Source organism: Lissotriton vulgaris, chromosome 11 (assembly GCF_964263255.1).
Source record: "Lissotriton vulgaris chromosome 11, aLisVul1.2, whole genome shotgun sequence".
Classification (NCBI taxonomy): Eukaryota; Metazoa; Chordata; class Amphibia; order Caudata; family Salamandridae; genus Lissotriton; species Lissotriton vulgaris.
Genome location: NC_141699.1, coordinates 615,001,783 through 615,022,646, shown reverse-complemented (window position 1 = coordinate 615,022,646; position 20,864 = coordinate 615,001,783). Strand labels below are relative to the sequence as shown.

General features: G+C 42.6%; 1 protein-coding gene across 1 annotated transcript in view; it reads left to right on the top strand.

Moving 5' to 3' along the window:
- SLC9A9 (solute carrier family 9 member A9) overlaps window positions 1–20,864 on the top strand; it is a 3,064,289-nt gene that overhangs the window by 1,768,216 nt on the left and 1,275,209 nt on the right. The window contains exon 12 of the mRNA XM_086943725.1: window positions 16,389–16,542. Within this exon, the coding sequence (XP_086799851.1) occupies window positions 16,389–16,542 (154 nt within the window). The remainder of the gene's footprint in view (window positions 1–16,388; window positions 16,543–20,864) is intronic.

Here is a 20,864-nt window from a genome sequence, read left to right as displayed (position 1 = left end):
CCAGTGCCCAGAATTCCCCCAAAATATCCAATTTATTGAGAGTCAAGTCTTCCAAGCCGTTGACATGTGTTTCTACCCATTCAAAAATTGGATTTCAATAAGACAATGCATTTTGCAGTTTTGTATGTATAGCACACAACGTTGTACTATAGTATATTGACCCTCATGCTGTTTTCATTTGTCTGTGCCTGCAAGAAAACTCGAGGTATGGCAAACACAACCTAGAGTACGTTTCACTCATTAACAGCACAAAGACCACTAAACGGTGGTTATTATATCACTGTCTAAGTGTTCTTGTAAATGGCTCGGGCACCCCAGTTACTGGTGTGCAAGGGCATCAGTATTGACAGAAAAGCAAACTTACAATGACAAAAGCGCTGTGTCCTAGCAACACTGTCAATTAGCTGTTCTTTAATTAATAAAGGACAAGTGGAAAATGCACTTCCTTTTTCAGCAAGAGGCAAGACAGCAATTTGTTGGAGTTTCAAAGGCATCAATGTTAAAATTAAAATGCCCTAGACCTGCATTTGTGAAAGAGGAGGTCGCTTGGAGCTCTTTTGCACATATTTAGGGGTGTTCACACTTTTTATCTCACATACAGGCACATGCATCAATATTGCTTTTTGCGATTCCTTAATTGCGAAAAATAAGGAATCGCAGTTAAGGAATTGCAAAATGCAATGCATCAAGAAATCGCTAAATAAATTGCGATTTCTTAATATTCCTTAATTGCGACTCGCAAATTGCGAGTCGCAATTAAGGAATACCTCCCCATTCATTCCTATGGGCCTAGAGGCCCATAGGAATGAATGGGAAGACATTCTCAATTTGCGATTAGCAATTAGCGAATCGCAAATTGAGAATGCGATTTCAAGGGTGCAGGGGTGTCCAAAGGACACCCTGTTGCACCCCTGAAATCAATCTGTGCACATATGTTGTGCACATACAAGCCCTAAGGGCATGTGTGTGCACAACATGAAACTTTGAAAAATGCACAAAAGTGCATTTTTTAAAGTTTTCGCAAATTACCATGAGGTTCAACCTCATGGTAATTTGCTCCCACTAATTGCGAAATCACAATTTTTTAAAGTTTCATGCATTGCATTTAAGGAATCGCAAAATGCGATTCCTTAAATGCAATCACAATTTGAGAATTCGCAAATATTTGCGAATTCTCAAATTGCGAGGGCCTTCCCCCTTCATAATTTCCAAAAGCAGATTTTGCGATCGCAAACGGCCAATTTTTGCGATTCGCACCGTTTGCGATCGCAAAATCCTTTGATGCATGTGCCTGGTAGATGCCGGTTATATTCCTGTCCATGCATGTAGATTTTTTTCTGTAAAGTGTCAAAATTTCCTAAGGATTGCTAGTTGGCACTGGAAGTAAATGTTTTCTAGCGAGTTACCTATGTATTAGCTATCTTTTTTTCTCAAATGGCAAGGCAGGCAAAAGACACAATTTTAACGTGAAATCCCACATTCAGACATCTTTACACACTTAGGGTGGTAACTGTAGATTTTGAGAGAATCATGGGAAGATTGCAAAGGAAACATTTTGCAGATAACCAGGATAATTGTTTTATATCCTGAGACTTTAAAATTATTTTTTAAGGTTAGAACTTTATACAGGACTCTAACATGTACTCGCAAAACAAACTTAGCAGCCAGTATGGAACAACCAACGTCCAGTTACCCCTAACCCCTCCCCCATCCCCTCTCACCAGCGGAAAATTGACATAACACTACTACCAACCCCCCAAACCAGTGTCCCAGTCCCTCCCGTGCCCCAGTCCACCCCGGTCTGTACGTTCCCCCGGACCCACACCAAGTTCCATCCCCTCGATCTTCTCATATTTGCATATACACAGACGGCTCTCATATATCATTCTCTCCTTAACCCTGCACAGTCCCATTCCCTCCCGCCACTCCGCCAATCCTAAGCAGTGCGGGCTACCCCCATGTCTTGCTATGCCCCTCTTAGCTACGATGTAACCCCAATTGACCAAAAGCCTAGCATACAATGCGACCTCTGAGTGTGTACGGATCTGGAACAACACTATTGATGCGGCCACCGGTATGGGCACTCCCAGAGCCTCTGCCAGGAATGGCAGTACTCACTCCCAGAAGGAATGAAGCGTCAGACAGCCCAATTGTGCTGGGCTGATGACAACCCAGAGAGCCACATGTTCCCAAGTGCTGTTGGGCCCCCTTTCTTATGCTGTCCTCCTGGGGTGGCAATAGATGGCTGGGAGGAGAAGTGTCTCGGCCGTAGCCCTCATTACATCCCTGTGCCATGCCCGACACAAGTTAAGATGGGTGCAGAGCTGAGATCCGCGGTCTCCAGAGCCTTACGTGGCCTTTGATGGAGCCGCTGCTCGGTGCCACCATCCGGGTGTGCCCGCACAACTTCTGCTCCCCACAGCAGCAGACACTTACCCCTCCCGGGGGGTAGGATAATTGTATTCCGTGAGCCAGGAGCAGAGCTCACTCCTCAGTCAACCGGCACCATCCAGTAGCAATCCACGCCCCAGGCAAATTCCTGAATCTGTTCTTTATGTTTGGCTATGTTTAATGGTCACATGATACCAGGAAAGGAGCCTTGTTGGCCTATTAAAGAAGTACCTTCCTGTCATAGTTTGAATAAAAATGTGTTTGCTGGGGAATACCCTGAGCTCCGCAGTCTTCTTAAAAAAGGCCCATAGCGCCACTTACGCATTCTTTAGATTTAACACCATTTCCCATATACTCACATTCACTCCAAGAGACTTTTAGAACACTTGTTGGCCATATTGATTTGTATAAAAATTTTCAAAACTAATTTTCTCTGCTTATAATGCATTTTCCCAAGTTGATCTATGATAAATGTTTTTTAAAATATGTCTAGACATTAAGGTCCTGAATTAGAGTTGGGCAACCAGCCTGCTGTCCTCCAGAGGAACGAAGGTGATGCCCTCTGTTGCTCAAGAGAACTACACTTGCAATATTCATGTATTTAGTCACTTGGTATCACATGCGACTCACTCCCGAGGGAGCATCTCGGCGCTGCACAGGAGGAGAAAAAGAAAATCGAAAATACCCAAGTCTTAAGCCCCTTTATGAAGGAAGGAAAGTCAGGTCGAGAGCGAAGGCGAAAAAGGAAGTTTGTTCCAATAGTAGAGGGCAGTGTAGGTGTTAGACCTGGCACCTTTGGCTTGGTTTCCCCTGACTTTTTGTGTCTGCCTACTGTATTTTTGACGCTGTGCTGGATTTCTTTTTTGCTGGTTTAGATGCTTGGTCACTTTGCCACTGCTGATCAGTGTCAAAGTGCAAGTGCTCCCTGAGTAAAATTGTTATTATGATTGGTTATCCATGATTCTCAGATTTGTTTCATCAGTAGGTCCCTAGCAAAGTGCACTGAGTGTGCCAGGGCTGGTGATTCAAATGCTACTAGTGGGCCTGCAGCACTGATTGTGCCATCCACACGAGTATCCCTAAAATGGTGTCTCAGGCCTGCCACAGCAGTGCCTGTGTGCATTTGGTAACTGCCATGATGACCTGGCCAGTGTCCCCACTGACCAGGCCTAACCCTTCCCTTTCTGTACACATTGGACACCCCTATGGAAGTTCTAAGTTACTCCCCTGGCAGGGTGCAGTGTATGCGAAAGGTAGAGCATGTACTAGTGTGGGTGACATGCTCTGATAGTGAAATGCTGCCAATTTCGTTTTTTACTATTGAAAGGCTATCTTGCCCATAGGCTATAATGGGGAATGATGTGTATAATGTTTACCTGCATATCTTCCCATGGGAGCAAGATAGAAGTCTGGTATACCTGAACTCAGAATGTAATAACCCATCTTTTAGGAAGGATGGTTTTTAAATCCTGTGTTTGAAAACAGCACTTTTAGAAAGTAGCTGTTTTCTTGTCTAACCTTTCTGTGTGCCTTTGCCTGTTTGTGAATTGACTGTCTGGTTTGTGAGTGACGGGCCCTGGTGTCTCTAGGAGGCTGGATGAGTCAGCACTGGGCTGAATAGCTCCATCTACATCTTGAGTGGTGGAAGGGGATAGCACTTGGGCCTGAATAGGGCTGTGCCTGCCTTCCACAATGCTGGCTCCATCTCCTGCTGGGTGGCTGATGACCCTGCCCCTCTCTCTCAAAGGAAAGAAGGAGTCATGTAAACAGAGTGCTCCAGGACTGTCCAGAAGTGGTTTGGACTAGGCAAAGGCCTCTCTGCCTTCAGAGCACAAAGACAATATTGGTATAAAAAGGGATATCCAGACCCAAGAAGGTTAGATCATCCTGAATCAAGAAGGAAGAGCTGGAAGACTGCAGAGGAAGGACCTCCCTGCTGTGTGTTTGTAGGCTGACCTGCAGTTGCTATTCTGCCAAGGAGAGGGGAAGGACTTTGTGTTGCTGTGCCCCCTGGTTGAAGAGATCTCCAAGGGCCTGAGGAGAGCTGGCCTCCTGCTAAGAAGTCCCAGGAACAAAAGGGCTTCACCCCCAGCTTTCCCCCTTAACTCTGCTGTGTGAGTTCTGATCTGCCTAGAGTGCTTGATCCAGTTGTGGGGCCTCTGGAGGTTGTTGCCTGCTGTTTGGGGAGCTGGAAAAGAAGAAAATAAGAAGATCTACAATTTGCATGCATCGCTCGCTTGCGGAATGCATCACCGACAGTGCGGGAAGATTCCTGTTGCTGCGAATATCGTCGCAGAGCCTGTCATCGCTGTGAGAACCGTCACACTGCTTGTCTGCGGACCACATACCGTTGCTGCGAACACTGTCGCAGAGCCCGGCACCAATTCATCTAGGGGCCACGGCAGAAGAGGAGTCAATGCTACGCCGCGCATCGCCGCTGCACCGAAGATCGTCGCCGCCCCGAAGATCATCGCATCGTGCCTGTGCTAGACGCTTCCTGCCGGAGAACCTGCTCCCCGGAATCCATACAAGGTATTGCATCGCTCCCATACAGACCGGATTCGTCGCAACATGCCCGCTGCGTGCAGGGGTGTTGTCGCAACGCCTCCCCAGGGTCTCAGGAGTGATGCATCGCTTGTTTTTCGACCCTGCAGTTGCCACTAGGAACTTTTGTCGCATCTACAGGTTCTTTGGGCTAAAACTGACGCACCTGTGGATTATTTTGACGCAAACTCTAGAACTCTTTTAAAATCATATTCTTGAACTGTGTATGTTGGATTTTTATCGTTTTGGTCTTGTGTAGTTTAGATAAAAATACTTTATTTTTCTAAACTGATGTGGAGTTCATTTGTGGTGTTTTCACTGTGTTAGTGTGAGTGTTGGTACAAATACTTTACACATTGCATTTGATAATCCTCTCTGCTCGTGCCAAGCTACCAAGGGGGTGAGCAGGGATTATCCAAACAGTGTATCCCCCTTACCCTTACCAGAAGCAAGGGTCCCTATTTGGACATTGATACCTACCTCTGCCAACTAGAGACCCCCTGATCTAACAGTAGGAAAATGATCTGCCCTAATATCTTGAGGTGCAGATGTGAGGAATCACCAAAAATGCCTTGTCCAATGATCTCAGGCATCTAGAAGGAAGGTAAGGATTTAGTAGGGACTTAAATAGAGCTTTGTGAGTCAAACTGCAAAGTTTAAATATGGCATGCAGGGTACCATTTACGGAGGTCAGCACGGTGTTCCCACCGTCCAGGCGACTGGTGATAAGAGCCTGGACAAGAGTCTTCCAGGGCAGGGCTTTTATTAGAAGCCTCAAGTTAGCAAAACATGTAAACATTTGTTAAGGGCGAAGCGGACTTGATCTTTCATGGAGAGTAATTGATCCAGCCTCATGCCAAGATTTTGTACTACCTGGTTAGGTGTTGGAGCCGAACCAAGATGTGCGGGCCACCAATCGGCTGACGAAAAAGCATGGTCCCTGTTTTGTTGCTGTTTAATTGGAGACAGTTGTTACTCATCCAGTGAGCGATTTCCATAATTCAGTTTGTGAATTTACTCTTCACCTTGTCAGGATCAGGACCAAAGGCAAATAGGTTGTTGCGTGTCATCTGCATATGACACGATCTCTACACCGCAGACCATGTCTCTGTGAGGCTACTTCTCTAAAGGGTTTCAATGTCTGCTGACCAGCCATCTAGTTTCATGTTTCATGCGGCCACTCCGCAAACTCTTTTGTTTTTCAATAACAAACTCCCAAAGCAGGAGTTTGAATTTGAAAAACAAAAAAATGACCCAGATATTCTGCCAGGTAATTTTTCTTTTTTTATCTTCTGGCCACCAGGCATTTACTGGCTGTCCCAGACAGGCAAAAAGTCCATTAGAATGTCCACTGTAAATAGGCATTCTCATGCATTTACACAGATGACCAAAAGTTTTTTCGGCTGTCGGTGTAAGGTGTCCACCTGCAGCGTAGGTAGGGCAACAAACAGAGAAAACACAATGGCCTGCCTGACTCTAAATAGAGCAGGTGGACCATCAGTTTGACAGAAAAGGTACTCCACCATGCTTATGTCGGAGTACCCTGCCTGCCAAACTCCAATTCCAGGGCTATATTCTTTAATACTTTATTTCTTTTTTACATTTTAAGCCTGTTACAACTTCATAACAACACCCTGCCAACGAGTGAGGAAAGGATACCTTCCTAGTATGGTTTCTGTGATAGTTGAGCTGAATCAAATATAAGCATGTGTAACTGCTCTCCCAGCTTGTCCACCCAAATAGATTGTGTACACAAACATACAATGGTAAGGTGCACTCTTGCGTATAGTGTTGTATCCAGGAACACTGTTGCATCTAGTGTTGTATCCAGAGCACTGTTGCATCTAGTGTTGTATCCAATTGCACTGTTGTTCCTAGTCTTGTATCTAGGTGCGCTGTTGCATCTAATTTTGTGTCTAAGTATGCTGTGTTAACTAGTGTTGTATGTAGGTGTGATGCTGTATTTAGCGTTGAATCTAAGCATGAAGTTGTTTCTAGAGTCATACCTTGGTGTACTGTTTTATTTAGTGCATTATCTAGATTTAATGTTGTACCTAGTGTTGTATCTAGGTGCACTGTTGTATCTAGTGAAACACTGAGCAAACCGTGTCCACTGCTTAAATGCTGTTATTAAGGAGTTGATGATTCTTTCAGAATGTATGATTGTTAGATTAGGGCTATGAACTTTCAGTTCTGTACAAGTAGAACACAAAATCTCTCAGAAAAGTGTCAATCATGGAAATGTTACATTTATAACTAACAATTTGTCAAATCTTAGCCACGGAAAGTTGGAATTCCAGACAGTCACCTAAATTAAATGACTGATGTGAATACAAATACTTTGCCTCCCCTACGTTGCTCGGTTAAAAAATGTCTAGGTGATTGCAAACCCACAGGGGCTTTAAACAAAAATGAACTATATCATCAAAGTGTACGCTATTTGTCAAAATATTGTAATCTATCCTCTTATAAAGACTCCAGAGAAGGTGCAACCCCTATGGCTGTGCTTTGTGGACTGCTGATTTAAGGCCTCTACACTGTAGAGCGGTCTTCAATCTGTGGGGCGCGACCCCCAGGGGGGTCGTGGAGGCCTGGGAAGGGGGTCGCAGATTCTGCAGAGTGCAGTTCCTGGCATTGGGCTGAGGGTGCTCATGGCGGAGGCCTAATTCACACCAAGGTGTGAAAAACATCAACGCCTCATTAACAAGTAAAAGGTCTTTTAAAGACCTGACAAGTACTTGAGTGTGACTGTGTGTGTGTCCCTGAAGCTGTTACAGCTGGGCTCACATACACGAGCTGGGGGGAGCTGGGGGGTGGGGGGGGGGAGTGGCTGTAGTGTAGCCCTTTGAGTTCAGTGGATTTTGCGCACCTGGAGCTGTGGGTCCCGTGACACGTCCCCCGCCCCCAGCAGGGAGGCACAGAGATGCCCTCCCATGAGCGGGAAAGAAGAAGGATGACGACGCAGAGAGATACTGATCCCCCCCCATGAGAGAGGCACAGAAAAGGTGGGTGGATGAATGATGGGTGGATGGATGGATGAAAGGCTGAAGGATGGATGGATGTGTGAAAAGGTCGGTGGATGAATGATGAGTGGATGGATGAATGAAAGGGTGGATGGATGAATGATGGATGTAGGGATGGAAGGATGAAAGGGTGGATGGATGAAGTATGGATGGATGAAAGGGTGGATGGATGAATGATGGATGGATGGATATGTAAAAAGATGGGTGGATGAATGAAGGGTGAATGGATGGATGAAAGGGTGGATGGATGAATGATGGATGTATGGATGGAAGGATGAAAGGGTGGATGGATGAAGGATGGATGTATGGATGGGAGGATGAAAGGGTGGATGGATGAAGGATGGATGTATGTATGGATGGGAGGATGAAAGGGTAGAAGGATGTATGATGGATGTATGGATGGAAGGATGAACGGGTGGATGGATGATGGATGTATGTATGGATGGGAGGATGAAAGGGTGGATGGATGAAGGATGGATGTATGTATGGATGGGAGGATGAAAGGGTGGAAGGATGTATGGATGGATAAAAGGTCGCATGGATGAATGATGCATGGATGGATGTGTGAAAAGGTGGGGGGATGAATGATGGGTGGATGGATGAAAGGGTGGGTGGATGGATGTATGGATGACAGGGTGGATGGATGGGAGGATGAAAGGGTGGAAGGATGAAGGATGGATGTATGGATGGGAGGATGAAAGGATGGATGGATGAAGGATGGATGTATGGATGGGAGGATGAAAGAGTGGATGGATGTATGAATGGATAAAAGGTTGCATGGATGAATGATGGATGGATGTGTGAAAAGGTGGGTGGATGAATGATGGGTGGATGGAAGGAAGGGTGGATGGGTAAAGGATGGGTGAATGGGTGGATGATGGATGTATGGATGGATGTGTGAAAAGGTGGGTGGATGAATGATGGATGTATGGATGGAAGGATTAAAGGGTGGATGGATGAAGGATAGATTGGTGAAGGATAGATGTATGGATGGAAGAATGAAAGGGTGGACGGATGAAGGATGGATGGATGAAAGGGTGGATGGATGAATGATGGATGGATGAATATGTAAAAAGATGGGTGGATGAATGAAGGGTGAATGGATGTATGAAAGGGTGGATGGATGAATGATGGATGTATGGATGGAAGGATGAAAGGGTGGATGGATGAAGGATGGATGTATGGATGGGAGGATGAAAGGGTGGATGGATGAAGGATGGATGTATGTATGGATGGGAGGATGAAAGGGTGGAAGGATGTATGATGGATGTATGGATAGAAGGATGAACGGGTGGATGGATGATGGATGTATGTATGGATGGGAGGATGAAAGGGTGGATGGATGAAGGATGTATGTATGTATGGATGGGAGGATGAAAGGGTGGAAGGATGTATGGATGGATAAAAGGTTGCATGGATGAATGATGCATGGATGGATGTGTGAAAAGGTGGGGGGATGAATGATGGGTGGATGGATGAAAGGGTGGGTGGATGGATGTATGGATGACAGGGTGGATGGATGGGAGGATGAAAGGGTGGAAGGATGAAGGATGGATGTATGGATGGGAGGATGAAAGGATGGATGGATGAAGGATGGATGTATGGATGGGAGGATGAAAGAGTGGATGGATGTATGAATGGATAAAAGGTTGCATGGATGAATGATGGATGGATGTGTGAAAAGGTGGGTGGATGAATGATGGGTGGATGGAAGGAAGGGTGGATGGGTAAAGGATGGGTGAATGGGTGGATGATGGATGTATGGATGGAGGTGTGAAAAGGTGGGTGGATGAATGATGGATGTATGGATGGAAGGATTAAAGGGTGGATGGATGAAGGATAGATTGGTGAAGGATAGATGTATGGATGGAAGAATGAAAGGGTGGACGGATGAAGGATGGATGGATGAAAGGGTGGATGGATGAATGATGGATGGATGAATATGTAAAAAGATGGGTGGATGAATGAAGGGTGAATGGATGGATGAAAGGGTGGATGGATGAATGATGGATGTATGGATGGAAGGATGAAAGGGTGGATGGATGAAGGATGGATGTATGGATGGGAGGATGAAAGGGTGGATGGATGAAGGATGGATGTATGTATGGATGGGAGGGTGAAAGGGTGGAAGGATGTATGATGGATGTATGGATGGAAGGAATGATGAAAGGGTGGATGGACGATGGATGTATGTATGGATGGGAGGATGAAAGGGTGGATGGATGAAGGATGGATGTATGTATGGATGGGAGGATGAAAGGGTGGAAGGATGTATGGATGGATAAAATGTTGCATGGAGGAATGATGCATGGATGGATGTGTGAAAAGGTGGGGGGATGAATGATGGGGGGATGGATGAAAGGGTGGGTGGATGGATGTATGGATGACAGGGTGGATGGATGTATGGATGGGAGGATGAAAGGGTGGAAGGATGAAGGATGGATGTATGGATGGGAGGATGAAAGGATGGATGGATGAAGGATGGATGTATGGATGGGAGGATGAAAGGGTGGATGGATGTATGAATGGATAAAAGGTTGCATGGATGAATGATGGATGGATGTGTGAAAAGGTGGGTGGATGAATGATGAGTGGATGGATGAATGAAAGGGTGGGTGGATGGATGGATGAAAGGGTGGGTGGATGGATGAATGATGGATGTATGGATGGAAGGATGAAAGGGTGGATGGATGAAGGATAGATTGGTGAAGGATAGATGTTTGGATGGAAGAATGAAAGGGTGGACGGATGAAGGATGGATGGATGAAAGGGTGAATGGATGAATGATGGATGGATGTGTGAAAAGATGGGGTATGAATGATGGGTAGATGGATGGATGAAAGGGTGGGTGGATGGATGGATGAAAGGGTGGATAGGTGAAGGATGGATGTATGGATGGGAGGATGAAATGGATGGATGAAGGATGGATGTATGGATGGGAAGATGAAAGGGTGGATGGATGTATGAATGGATAAAAGGTTGCATGGATGAATGATGGATGGATGTGTGAAAAGGTGGGTGGATGAATGATGGGTGGATGGAAGGAAGGGTGGATGGGTAAAGGATGGATGTATGGATGGAAGGATGAAAGGGTGGATGGATGTATGGATGGAAGGATGAAAGGGTGGATGGATGGATGTGTGAAAGTGTGGGTGGATGAATGATGGAGGGATGTGGTGAGGTCTAACAGGCGCATTTATGGTTGTCAAAAGTTGATGATGAGGAGTACCAGTTTCTAGAAACTTTTGTCGGAAGGGGGTCCTTACGCCTAAAAAGGTTTTACAAGGGGTCTCGGCATCAAAAAGTTTGAAGACCTCTGCTCTACAGGAAGGTATTGTTTTCTTCCTTATACATATTTGCCAGGCTCCACTTCATAGTCTGTATTTAGCAGTCGTGCTGATGTCCTCAAGTGGAAGAACTGCACTCCTCTAAAACTGAAATAAACTATTTTTTCATATCTAAACTCAAATTCAAATTAATCTTTATTCGAGCTAATGAAAATAGATCATAAAAGATACATGATATAATTGCAATAAAAACATTATTAAACATTTAAAAGGAGTACTATGAAGAATTTAGAGACATCAAAGTCAAATTGATACATGTCAACAAAAGCAATCATTAAAACAGCATAGATTTGCGAAAACAAAGTGTTTTTTTAGGGAGTAACCCATCGCCTTACAAATGAGGGGACCTACAAGTTGTTGAAAAATCAACACAGCTCTGCACCTACTAAACTTGTGCTTATGTAAAAGAGGGAGTAAAACCCGTTTGCTAAATGATACATACAACTTGCAAAAAAATACAAGGTGTAGTAAGGTCCGGGCCGACATTTCATCACAGGGACAAAATAATATATCAGCAGTTGCAAATTGGCCCCGAGGAAAGCACAAAAGTTATCTAATAGAGCATGTTCTAACGCGCATTAATAACACACGTTTCCAAATACAATGGAGAGGTAAGGGGCTACTGCTTCAGTGGTTTAGAGTACACAATAGTCTCTAACTGTTGATTTAATTATTTCGTTCCCTCTTTGCGCCCTTCTCTGGGTTGGAAAACAATCCTTAATCCACATATTCCAAGCCAAGCTCCTGGTGGGTGATAAAGTGTAGGGTTGAGGGAGGAACTCCCAAGACCTGGCTACAGACTTTATTCTCTTTAGCTTGTGCCCAGCTTATATTCCTATATCCTCTTACCCCCGAACTGTAGGTCAAAGAAGGGAGGCACTTTCTCCTATAGATTTCCAATGGAGGGGTAATTGGTTTGCCCCCCAAAGAAGTGGCTAGGGAAAAAATAGAACCTACTTCTCAAGAGTAATGACCTACCCTATTTCCAGCACATGGAGCCCCAGAACACGCCTCATCAAATGTCAATCCCAAATAAGGAAACTGGTTTACTCTGGCAATTAATTTCCCCCCAATGCTTATAGGGCAGTTTTGTGGACCACATACCATTATATAAGTCTCAGAAAAATTGGTCTGTATATCTAATTTCTCCATAGAGTTAACAAAGCTTGTTATCAGTCGCTTCAGGCCGCTTGCAGTCCTGGCCAACAGTAAGGTGTCATGCTCATAGAGGAGAGCCGTCATGGGATTGTTTTTAACAGTAGGGACATCAACCCCCACATTCACAAGAGACAGTTCAGTCTCATTTATGTAGAACAAAAACAGGATCAGAACGAGCACGCACCCCTGGCGAACCCCAGGATTGACCAAAAAAGTAACTAACAGTCACTGTTTTCGGCATACCTGACAGACGCTTTCAAGTCTCTGTGAAGATGGCGCAAGAAAGCAACACGACAGCTTCCAGGCCCAAAGATGTTAAGATGCCCCACAGCTTTGACCGATTAACACAGTCAAAGGCACTTGAGTAGCCCATGAATGCCAGCTGGAGAGAGCTACCCTTGGCATCCTTGTATTTAGCTACTAGCAGGCAGAGATTTAAATACTGCTCAATAGTGCCAAGGCCTTTTCTAAAGCCGTATTTGGCAGGAGAAAAAAACGTTCTCTCTTTTGTCCACTCTAGCAGGCGATCCAATACCATATGCCCAATTATTTTTGTGGCTGAGTCAAGAAGAGAAATAGGCCAGTAACACACCGCGTCGCGCGCACATTTTCTTTCTTGGAGACTGGAACAATAACTGACTTGTGCCAAGTCGGCGGGATGCCTACCTTGCACACAGATCTAAACTCATTTAGTTTCCTGCCTGCACCGTGACACTGCCCCCTCTGACAGAAATGTTGATGCATTCATTAACTAGAGAGTGTGCTTGAGTTGTTCATAATCACCACAGCAGTTACTGCCTGGTTTCAAATTCAAATTATATAATATATTCAACTTTTCTCATCCTTCCACTTTGCCAATGCTTTAATGAACTAATAATAACTAAGGTGCACTACTGCTCCAACTATCAAATCAGAGTACCATTCCACTCTTTTCTTTTCTGGACTGTTATAAACTTTGCAAACTAAGCTCTCTTTAAGCCAGTGCTTAATTTATTAAAAAAAACAACTAAAGTCCAATTTTAGAGTTTGGCGGATGGAGTACTCTGTCACAAATGTGATGAATACCCCATTTGTAGTATTACAAGTATTCAATGGCACTTATAATGCACCGGGCGGGATATCCGTCATGTTTGAGACATAGTGGGCCATATTACTAAGATGTGTGTTAAAAAACTCACATCGCACATTTCCCTGTCGCCGGATTTTATCGCCGTGTTAGCGTGTCATTATCAACGCGCAACACGTAGGCGATATTAAATCCGGCGATAGGGAACATTAGCGCGTGGAAATAAGCGTTGTTGTCACGCGCTAATGTGTGCCTTGATAATATGGGGGGGTGCATTCAGCTTTATGATCCACACCCCCATGTTATCAATGCCTAACACCTGATCAGAGCAGGCGTTGGGAGACCTGCGATAAACAAGTTTATTGCAGGTCTCCTTCTCCCAACGCCTGCCTTGGTAATAGGGTGTTACCACCTCCAACCACATTTTACATGTGGTTGGACGTGGGAACGCCCACTTTGCATGTCATTAGCGATGTTTCTCGCTGACATGCAAAGTGGGCTTGAGGCAGGCGTTAGCATGCCCTTGTTAATAGGGCGCTGGAAGTATCGCTGCTTTCTCGGCACAATTTGCCAAAAAAGCGGCGATACTTCACCTTGGTAATATGGCCCAGTATCCCAAATGCCAAACTCTAAATCAGGCCCCAATTGCCATGGCCCAAGGTATTTCATGGGTGGCTATAGCACCTTTCACATCCTACCAATGCTGCAATATGCAAGTGTCACCATTACCTACTAACCATCACATTCCAATAATTGTGACTATTTGCAACATTCCATGTCACCAAAATTGTACAAAGGACTGAATGATACACTGTTATATTAACTTCAGCGTATATTTAATTTCGTAATGCTCTTTCAGTGTGTTTGTCTTAAAAATAAAAAAACAGATTCACCATGTGGTGGCCAGCCTGAAATAAGTTACAGTGTTGAGAAATAAGTGCTGGTGCCAAACACCCGCAGCCACTGGGACAAATGAATGACTGCTTCAACCCTCCTTGGCAAACACCTATGCCATCCAACAATCATCAGGCTGGCTGTCAGAAGCAGGTTTTAAAGTTATGATCCTAGTCTTTAAATCTTCCCATGGCACCTGGACCATAAACCCACCCCAGACTCTTGCCCATTGCCTTCCTGAGCATATTATGGGCTCTCCAAAACAAATCCTCCTTTCAAACCTCAGGCTTTATTTGCAGGTTTGGTTTTGGATTGTGTCTGCAGTTAGTACCAAAGTCTTTTTTTCCCCTTTATTTAATTTTATAGGGCTATTCAGAGGAGGTAGTGGGGGCTAAGGGGAGGGTCAAAGTGGTATTGGGTGGCCTTGGGGACACAAAAGGAATAGCTACCTGAAGTGGAAAATAATGCCCCAACTGATGGAAGTCCCCTCCAGCACATGAATGTGATTCATCTTTAGGTTGTGCAAATAATCTCACTTTCCCCTCCTACCCAAGGGGGCACAATAATCCCCTTTTCCCACTTTTCTGTATGAATGCAAGTACTTTCTACCAGTAGAGGTGATCTCTTTTCTTTCTTGCATCCATCTGTGTGAGATACTTAATATAACAGACTTGTCCTCCCTCTCTAGATCTTTTTCATATCATTGTGTTCCTCTTCTAAATAAAATCTTCAACTCCTGTCTTCTGAGATGTACTGCATTGAGGGGGATTGCATGTCAGACAGGAGAGAAAAAGAAGGCACTACCTGGCACATGCATCAAGCGATTTTGGAATCGCAAATGGTGCAAATCGCAAAAATCAGCCGTTTGCGTTTCCAAAATCTCTTTTTGGGATGCATCATTCATTTCCTATTTCTCGCAATTAAGGAATCGCAAATAAGGAAAATTAGCGAATCGCCAAAAAATTTGCGATTATTTGATGCATAGGAATTTGCGATTCCTAAATTGCGATTCCTTAATTTTCGCAATTTAGGAATCGCGAATTCCTACAATGATGCATGTAGATAAACATTCAGCATAACAACCAAAAGTCAATTTAATAGCGTTGGCATCGCCATAGTGATCTTACAGTTATCCGTACCTAATTTGATTGCATTAAACGTTTAAAGTGTGCTAACTCAGCTTTATGACGGGAATCATTTTTGAAGTAATATTGGTGAAGAAGCCGGAGTTTGTGGGTGCAGGAGCTTTTTCAGACGCCGGTACTCCCCAGCCTTAGACAGAGAAAGTTGAGCTGAGATAACTCCATCCTGCCTAATGGAGAATAGGAGTATGGATCAAGTCAACACAAGGAAAACACATTTATAGCAATACTGGTGTCAAGTCATAACAATAGATAATATCTTAGGCCGTGTCACACTGCTTTCATGTATTTTATTTTACCCCTTACCTCCCCACCCCCCACCCTCACGTATTTGGTGCTTAAGTTTGTGCACAATTATGTCAGTGACAACTTTCACATGAGTGAATCAAAGGCATGTTGCACCAGTAAAATGTAAGGGCTGCAATGGGAAGGATGTGCATGGTCTTGTGTTTTGACGTCAAAATGTTCTGTCTTGTTTAGGATTGGTCATTCATGGAACAGGATATTTATGAGGAGAACTGTAATCATTTATTTGAACAGAAACGATGTACTCATATACAATGTGAGAAAGCAGCAATATAAATCAGCCCTCCAATTTATATGTTGGGTGCACTTTAATTTGCACTCAACAATCTGCCTTTTTCCTGATGTCAGCCAAGTCCAGAAAAAAATGTAGTTTACTACTGCCAGCCTCCTCAGATTAGAATAAGCAGGCTTTCATAGTCATGCATTTTTGAGTCAGAAGTAGTGCTACATACAAATCTGCTGCATATTTTATGTGACCTAATAATTAACATTTTCAAGTATGTCTTTCTTCCCTTAGGTTTACGTGGTGCAATAGCATTTGCGTTGGCGATACGGGACACCGATTCTCAACCCAAACAAATGATGTTCACCACAACACTGCTTATAGTGTTCTTCACAGTGTGGGTCTTTGGCGGCGGCACCACCCCTATGTTGACCTGGCTTCAGATTAGGTAAGTACCTTCTATATGTAATTTTTCGCACTCTGTTCTCTGCCCGGTGGCTGAATGATTCAAATTACTAAACTTAAATGACTGACTTTGACAGGTGATTAACTTTCCCCTCTTCTTTAAAGTATAGACTATGCTACTCCAAATTGGTTCTTTGCTTGTTAGTATAATACTTAGACCTTGATGTTTAAGAAAAAGAGCTTGTGGTGTAGTTTGTTATCGCTTTTTCATGTATATTTTGTATGTACTTTTCCTTCATTTGTGCATGGAACCCATGTTTATTATCTTTGATAAGAGGAATTTTTTTATTGAAACTTATTTGCATGTTGTAACAGGTGTTATCTAATGGAATACGCTTTCTCTGAGTCAACATAATTTGAGGGCTTACAATTCCTGCATGCATTAGTATTTTCATAATCAAACATCAAGCCCTTGTATACTATTTCTAGTTAGTCAATTTATAGGGATAAATAAAGAGCCAAGAAAATGAAAAAGAGCCTTGCGCCAAAATAGTAATATAAATCCAAATATTATTTGGGGGTCAGAAAGAAGAAGAAATGCTATTGTATATCATAGAAAGAGGGTTTTTTCTGCAGCTGAGTTACAAATGTGACCTAATGCATAGAATAAATGCACCAGTCCCTCCCTGGTGTATATTCATAAATGTTTACTACAATATCGAGTGAAGTAAGTATTTTTGATAAATATAAATAATTCAAATTAGCAACATATGAGTCAAAAGCTGCCACAATTTAAAGAAAAACACTAGTGAATTTCTAGCGGTATGAAGCAATGAGAATTGTCACTGTCTAAAATTTATTATACAGTCCCACCAAGCAAGAAGTAATTGACTTCTTTGCTGAAGAAATAAGGGAAAAATAAATTTGTATCATAAGTAGTGAGAGGATAAACAAGGGCATGAGATTTTCAAATAATGAGCTTAAACAATCAAAATTTGTACATTTATATCCTAAATGTTAGTGACAATTTTCCATACATCTGGCCAAAGATTGAAAATGATAGTATAATCATATACCATAAGTTTTATAAATACATTTCAAGTGGAAACCATAAACAATGTATAAAATATAAAGTTAGTTTGGGAAATCGATGCAGGTAGGTGTCCTGCAATATTACATGACCATATATTCCATCACTAATTTATGGAAAGTTGTATTTTAGCTCAGAGTTCCATACTTGTGTGCAACTACTTAGAGAGGAATAATCTCTAGAGGGTGAGTTTTTTTAATATACTTAAGAGGCTATGTAATCAGAGTGACTAAAGTTATTATTTCATAGCTCTTTATAAGACATTTTAGCAGTAGGTACAAAATGTATATATTCATGGAGAATATAGTTAAATAGTAATTTATATTTAAGATATTCTGTTTTAGGTAGATGAAATTGATATTATAGCTCTGAAAACAGATAAAAAGATATCTCCTTGACATATCTTGATAATATACTATAGGCCTGCTTCAGTTTAGGATTTCCAGAAGGAAATAGGCTTATTTTAGAATTATATCAATGAGAGAACTTTCTAGAGATTTTCATATTAGTTCTAAACTGTGCATAAAAATTAATTAAGGCATATTTTGTAACATAAATCATTGGTGACATTTTGCCAAATGTACTGTTGGAAATAGTTAAGAAAGTTTGTAAATTATAAAGGATTTAGGAAATTATGCTTTATTAACATTCTTTTTGGGATGTAAAAAGGGGTATTATTTAGAAACCACCACAAAATGTGTGCAGTTAGGGACAAAGAGTGATATTTCTTGAAATCTGGTAACCCAATAGCACTGGGGGTGATCATGATGGCGGACGGTCTTAAGTCCGTCCGCCATCATCCCGGGAATCGGGACTGCCCGCCCATATGGCGACGGTCCCGCACATGCAAGTATAATGTGACCGCCACTGTGGCGATCGCATCGTGCATGTTTACCATTGCGGTGGATGCTGCTGACTGCTGCATCCGCCAAGCGGTGCCTGCCACCTGGTGCAGGGAAATGTAGAGGGAACTGTAGAGGGGCACCATAGGTGTCCCTCAAATGCACAATTCCCATGCCTCTGCACAAGGCCAAAGTACATCTCCACCAGCCTTTGAATGGCGGTTGAACCGCCATTGAAAGGCTGGCTTGAAGCAGCATCCTAATGTGGCAGCATATAGGAGATATTGAATGATAATTGGCTACTGAAATTGTTTTTTAATCCAGTTCTGGGAGTGCAATAATAATGGCTTCCTTGATTTAACCTTTAACTTTAGCATTTAGTTTAAAGTTATGAAATAAAGTAAGTAAGAAGGGAGAGAGTGGTGTCTGAAATTATTAGAATAGAGGTTTTTAAATGTTATTTCTTCACCTCATATGCATATTAAAGCTGATAACATAAAGCCTAATTTAGAAAATCTTGAATTTACCTTGTGCAATCATCCCCACAAGTCATAGCTTTACTATTTCATGCACTTCACCCGCTATTTCGGTACCAAAGCTCTATGTGATATATATATACTTGAATGTGCTGCTAAATACATACACAAACTGCTTGCATGAACCTGCTGATTGGATACACTTTAGTGGGGATTGTTAAGTAAGACTTTCAAAGACAATGTGTATCAAGGCCATGAAGAGTGAGCAACATTGACCACACAAAGAATCGATTTATACCCACACCTTGGTGAGGGACATGAGAGGTCAAAATACAACCTAATCGGATTAAATTAAAATCTTGCTTTGAAACACCTAGAAATTAGGCTGTACGGTGACATTGATGTGAAGAGTAAGAGACACCTTCGATCTAAAAAAACTTGATTGTTGGATACAAATAATATTTTGTTGTGCTCTAGAAAATGTCAATTTTATTTTTAATTGGATGGATGAATCTGGTAATTGTATGTATTCAAGAAACTGTCCATTACTGTAATGTATCTTTTCTTCCTTTTTATGACTCTATTTTTGTTCAGTTTCAATGGCATATGACACTGAAAAAGCTTCAGCACATGGCAACTGCATCCCAGAGCTGAAATATCAGTATGCTGTACTTTACAAAGTAAGCCTCTGGCCATGAAACTTGAAAGTTCAGATAATAGTCCATGGGTAGAATCCATGCTTTCAGGGTGTTCTGAGGTTTAAGCACATTTTCCAGTTGGCCCCGAGCCCATTCAGTTCGGCAAGGGGTGTTTAAATATATTGTATTTTAACATTTATATAGCGCTTAACTTCATAAGTAGCATTGTGGACCATGTAGGGAGTGTGGTTGGAAGCGTGTTGTCTTTGTTTTAATCCTATGTGGATAGTGTTTAAATGTCATGCAGGATGACCACCAAGATGTGGTTATCGTGTTATGGGAAGCAGCAACGCACAGTTTATGGTCTTCAGTGAGCTGGCAGCTCTGCGGGGCCATTTATGGTATTTCTTATGATCACAGTCCACTAAGTTGGTTACTACACTGGTTTGTCCATTCTGAGATGTTTGGTTTCAAGTTTATGATACTAAACAGGCATAGGTTGGAGGTAGACATAGTGCGGAGATATGCTTGGATGGACTTTTTTCTATTTGTGAACATTCTTACTTTCTCTCTGACCATTTTCCACATTGGAAACAGACATACATTTATTTGAGTCAATGGCTGTAGTAAATCCTTTTTCAAGGTGTGAAAGGGCATTGTATAATCCAAGGCTTCGGGGAAGGGGAAGGCAGGGGAGAAGAAAATAGAAAATGTTTTAACTGTGCACAGCTGTGCCACTAATGTCGAAGTGTACTGTGTATATAATTCTGTATTTTGGAAATGGTAATGTATGAAAAAGTCACATGCCTTCCTCAGAAATACACATGAAAACTTGGGACAGCTTTACAGGCATACTCCTGGAAAGGTTTGTAAATGATAAAATATGTAAAAGTATGTTCATGCAGAAGAGTGCAATTTCCAAACCTATGTTTACATTTCCTTTCATGAATCAGGCCAAGAGGATTTATTGAGACTGACTTACATTAGTGGAATTGCAAAAGCAATTGCATATGCCTTTCACTCTGAGGAATCCATTATATATGGAATATAGCACCCCTGTCGTACATTATGAGGATATTGCCAGTCACTGAGGAGTTCCCTGACAATATAGAAGAAAAAGTCCTAAAGTGGAGTTCCTATATAAAGTCATGGAACACCATGGTGAACTTGAAATAACCTTAAAATGTACGGCAGGGGGTCCCCCATACATTATACCTTATGATACATGGTCACACCAACAACCTTCCCACAAACCACTTAAATCCTAGGTTTCATATAAAACATATTGGATGTTTGCAGTTTGTAGAAATGAATAAAGG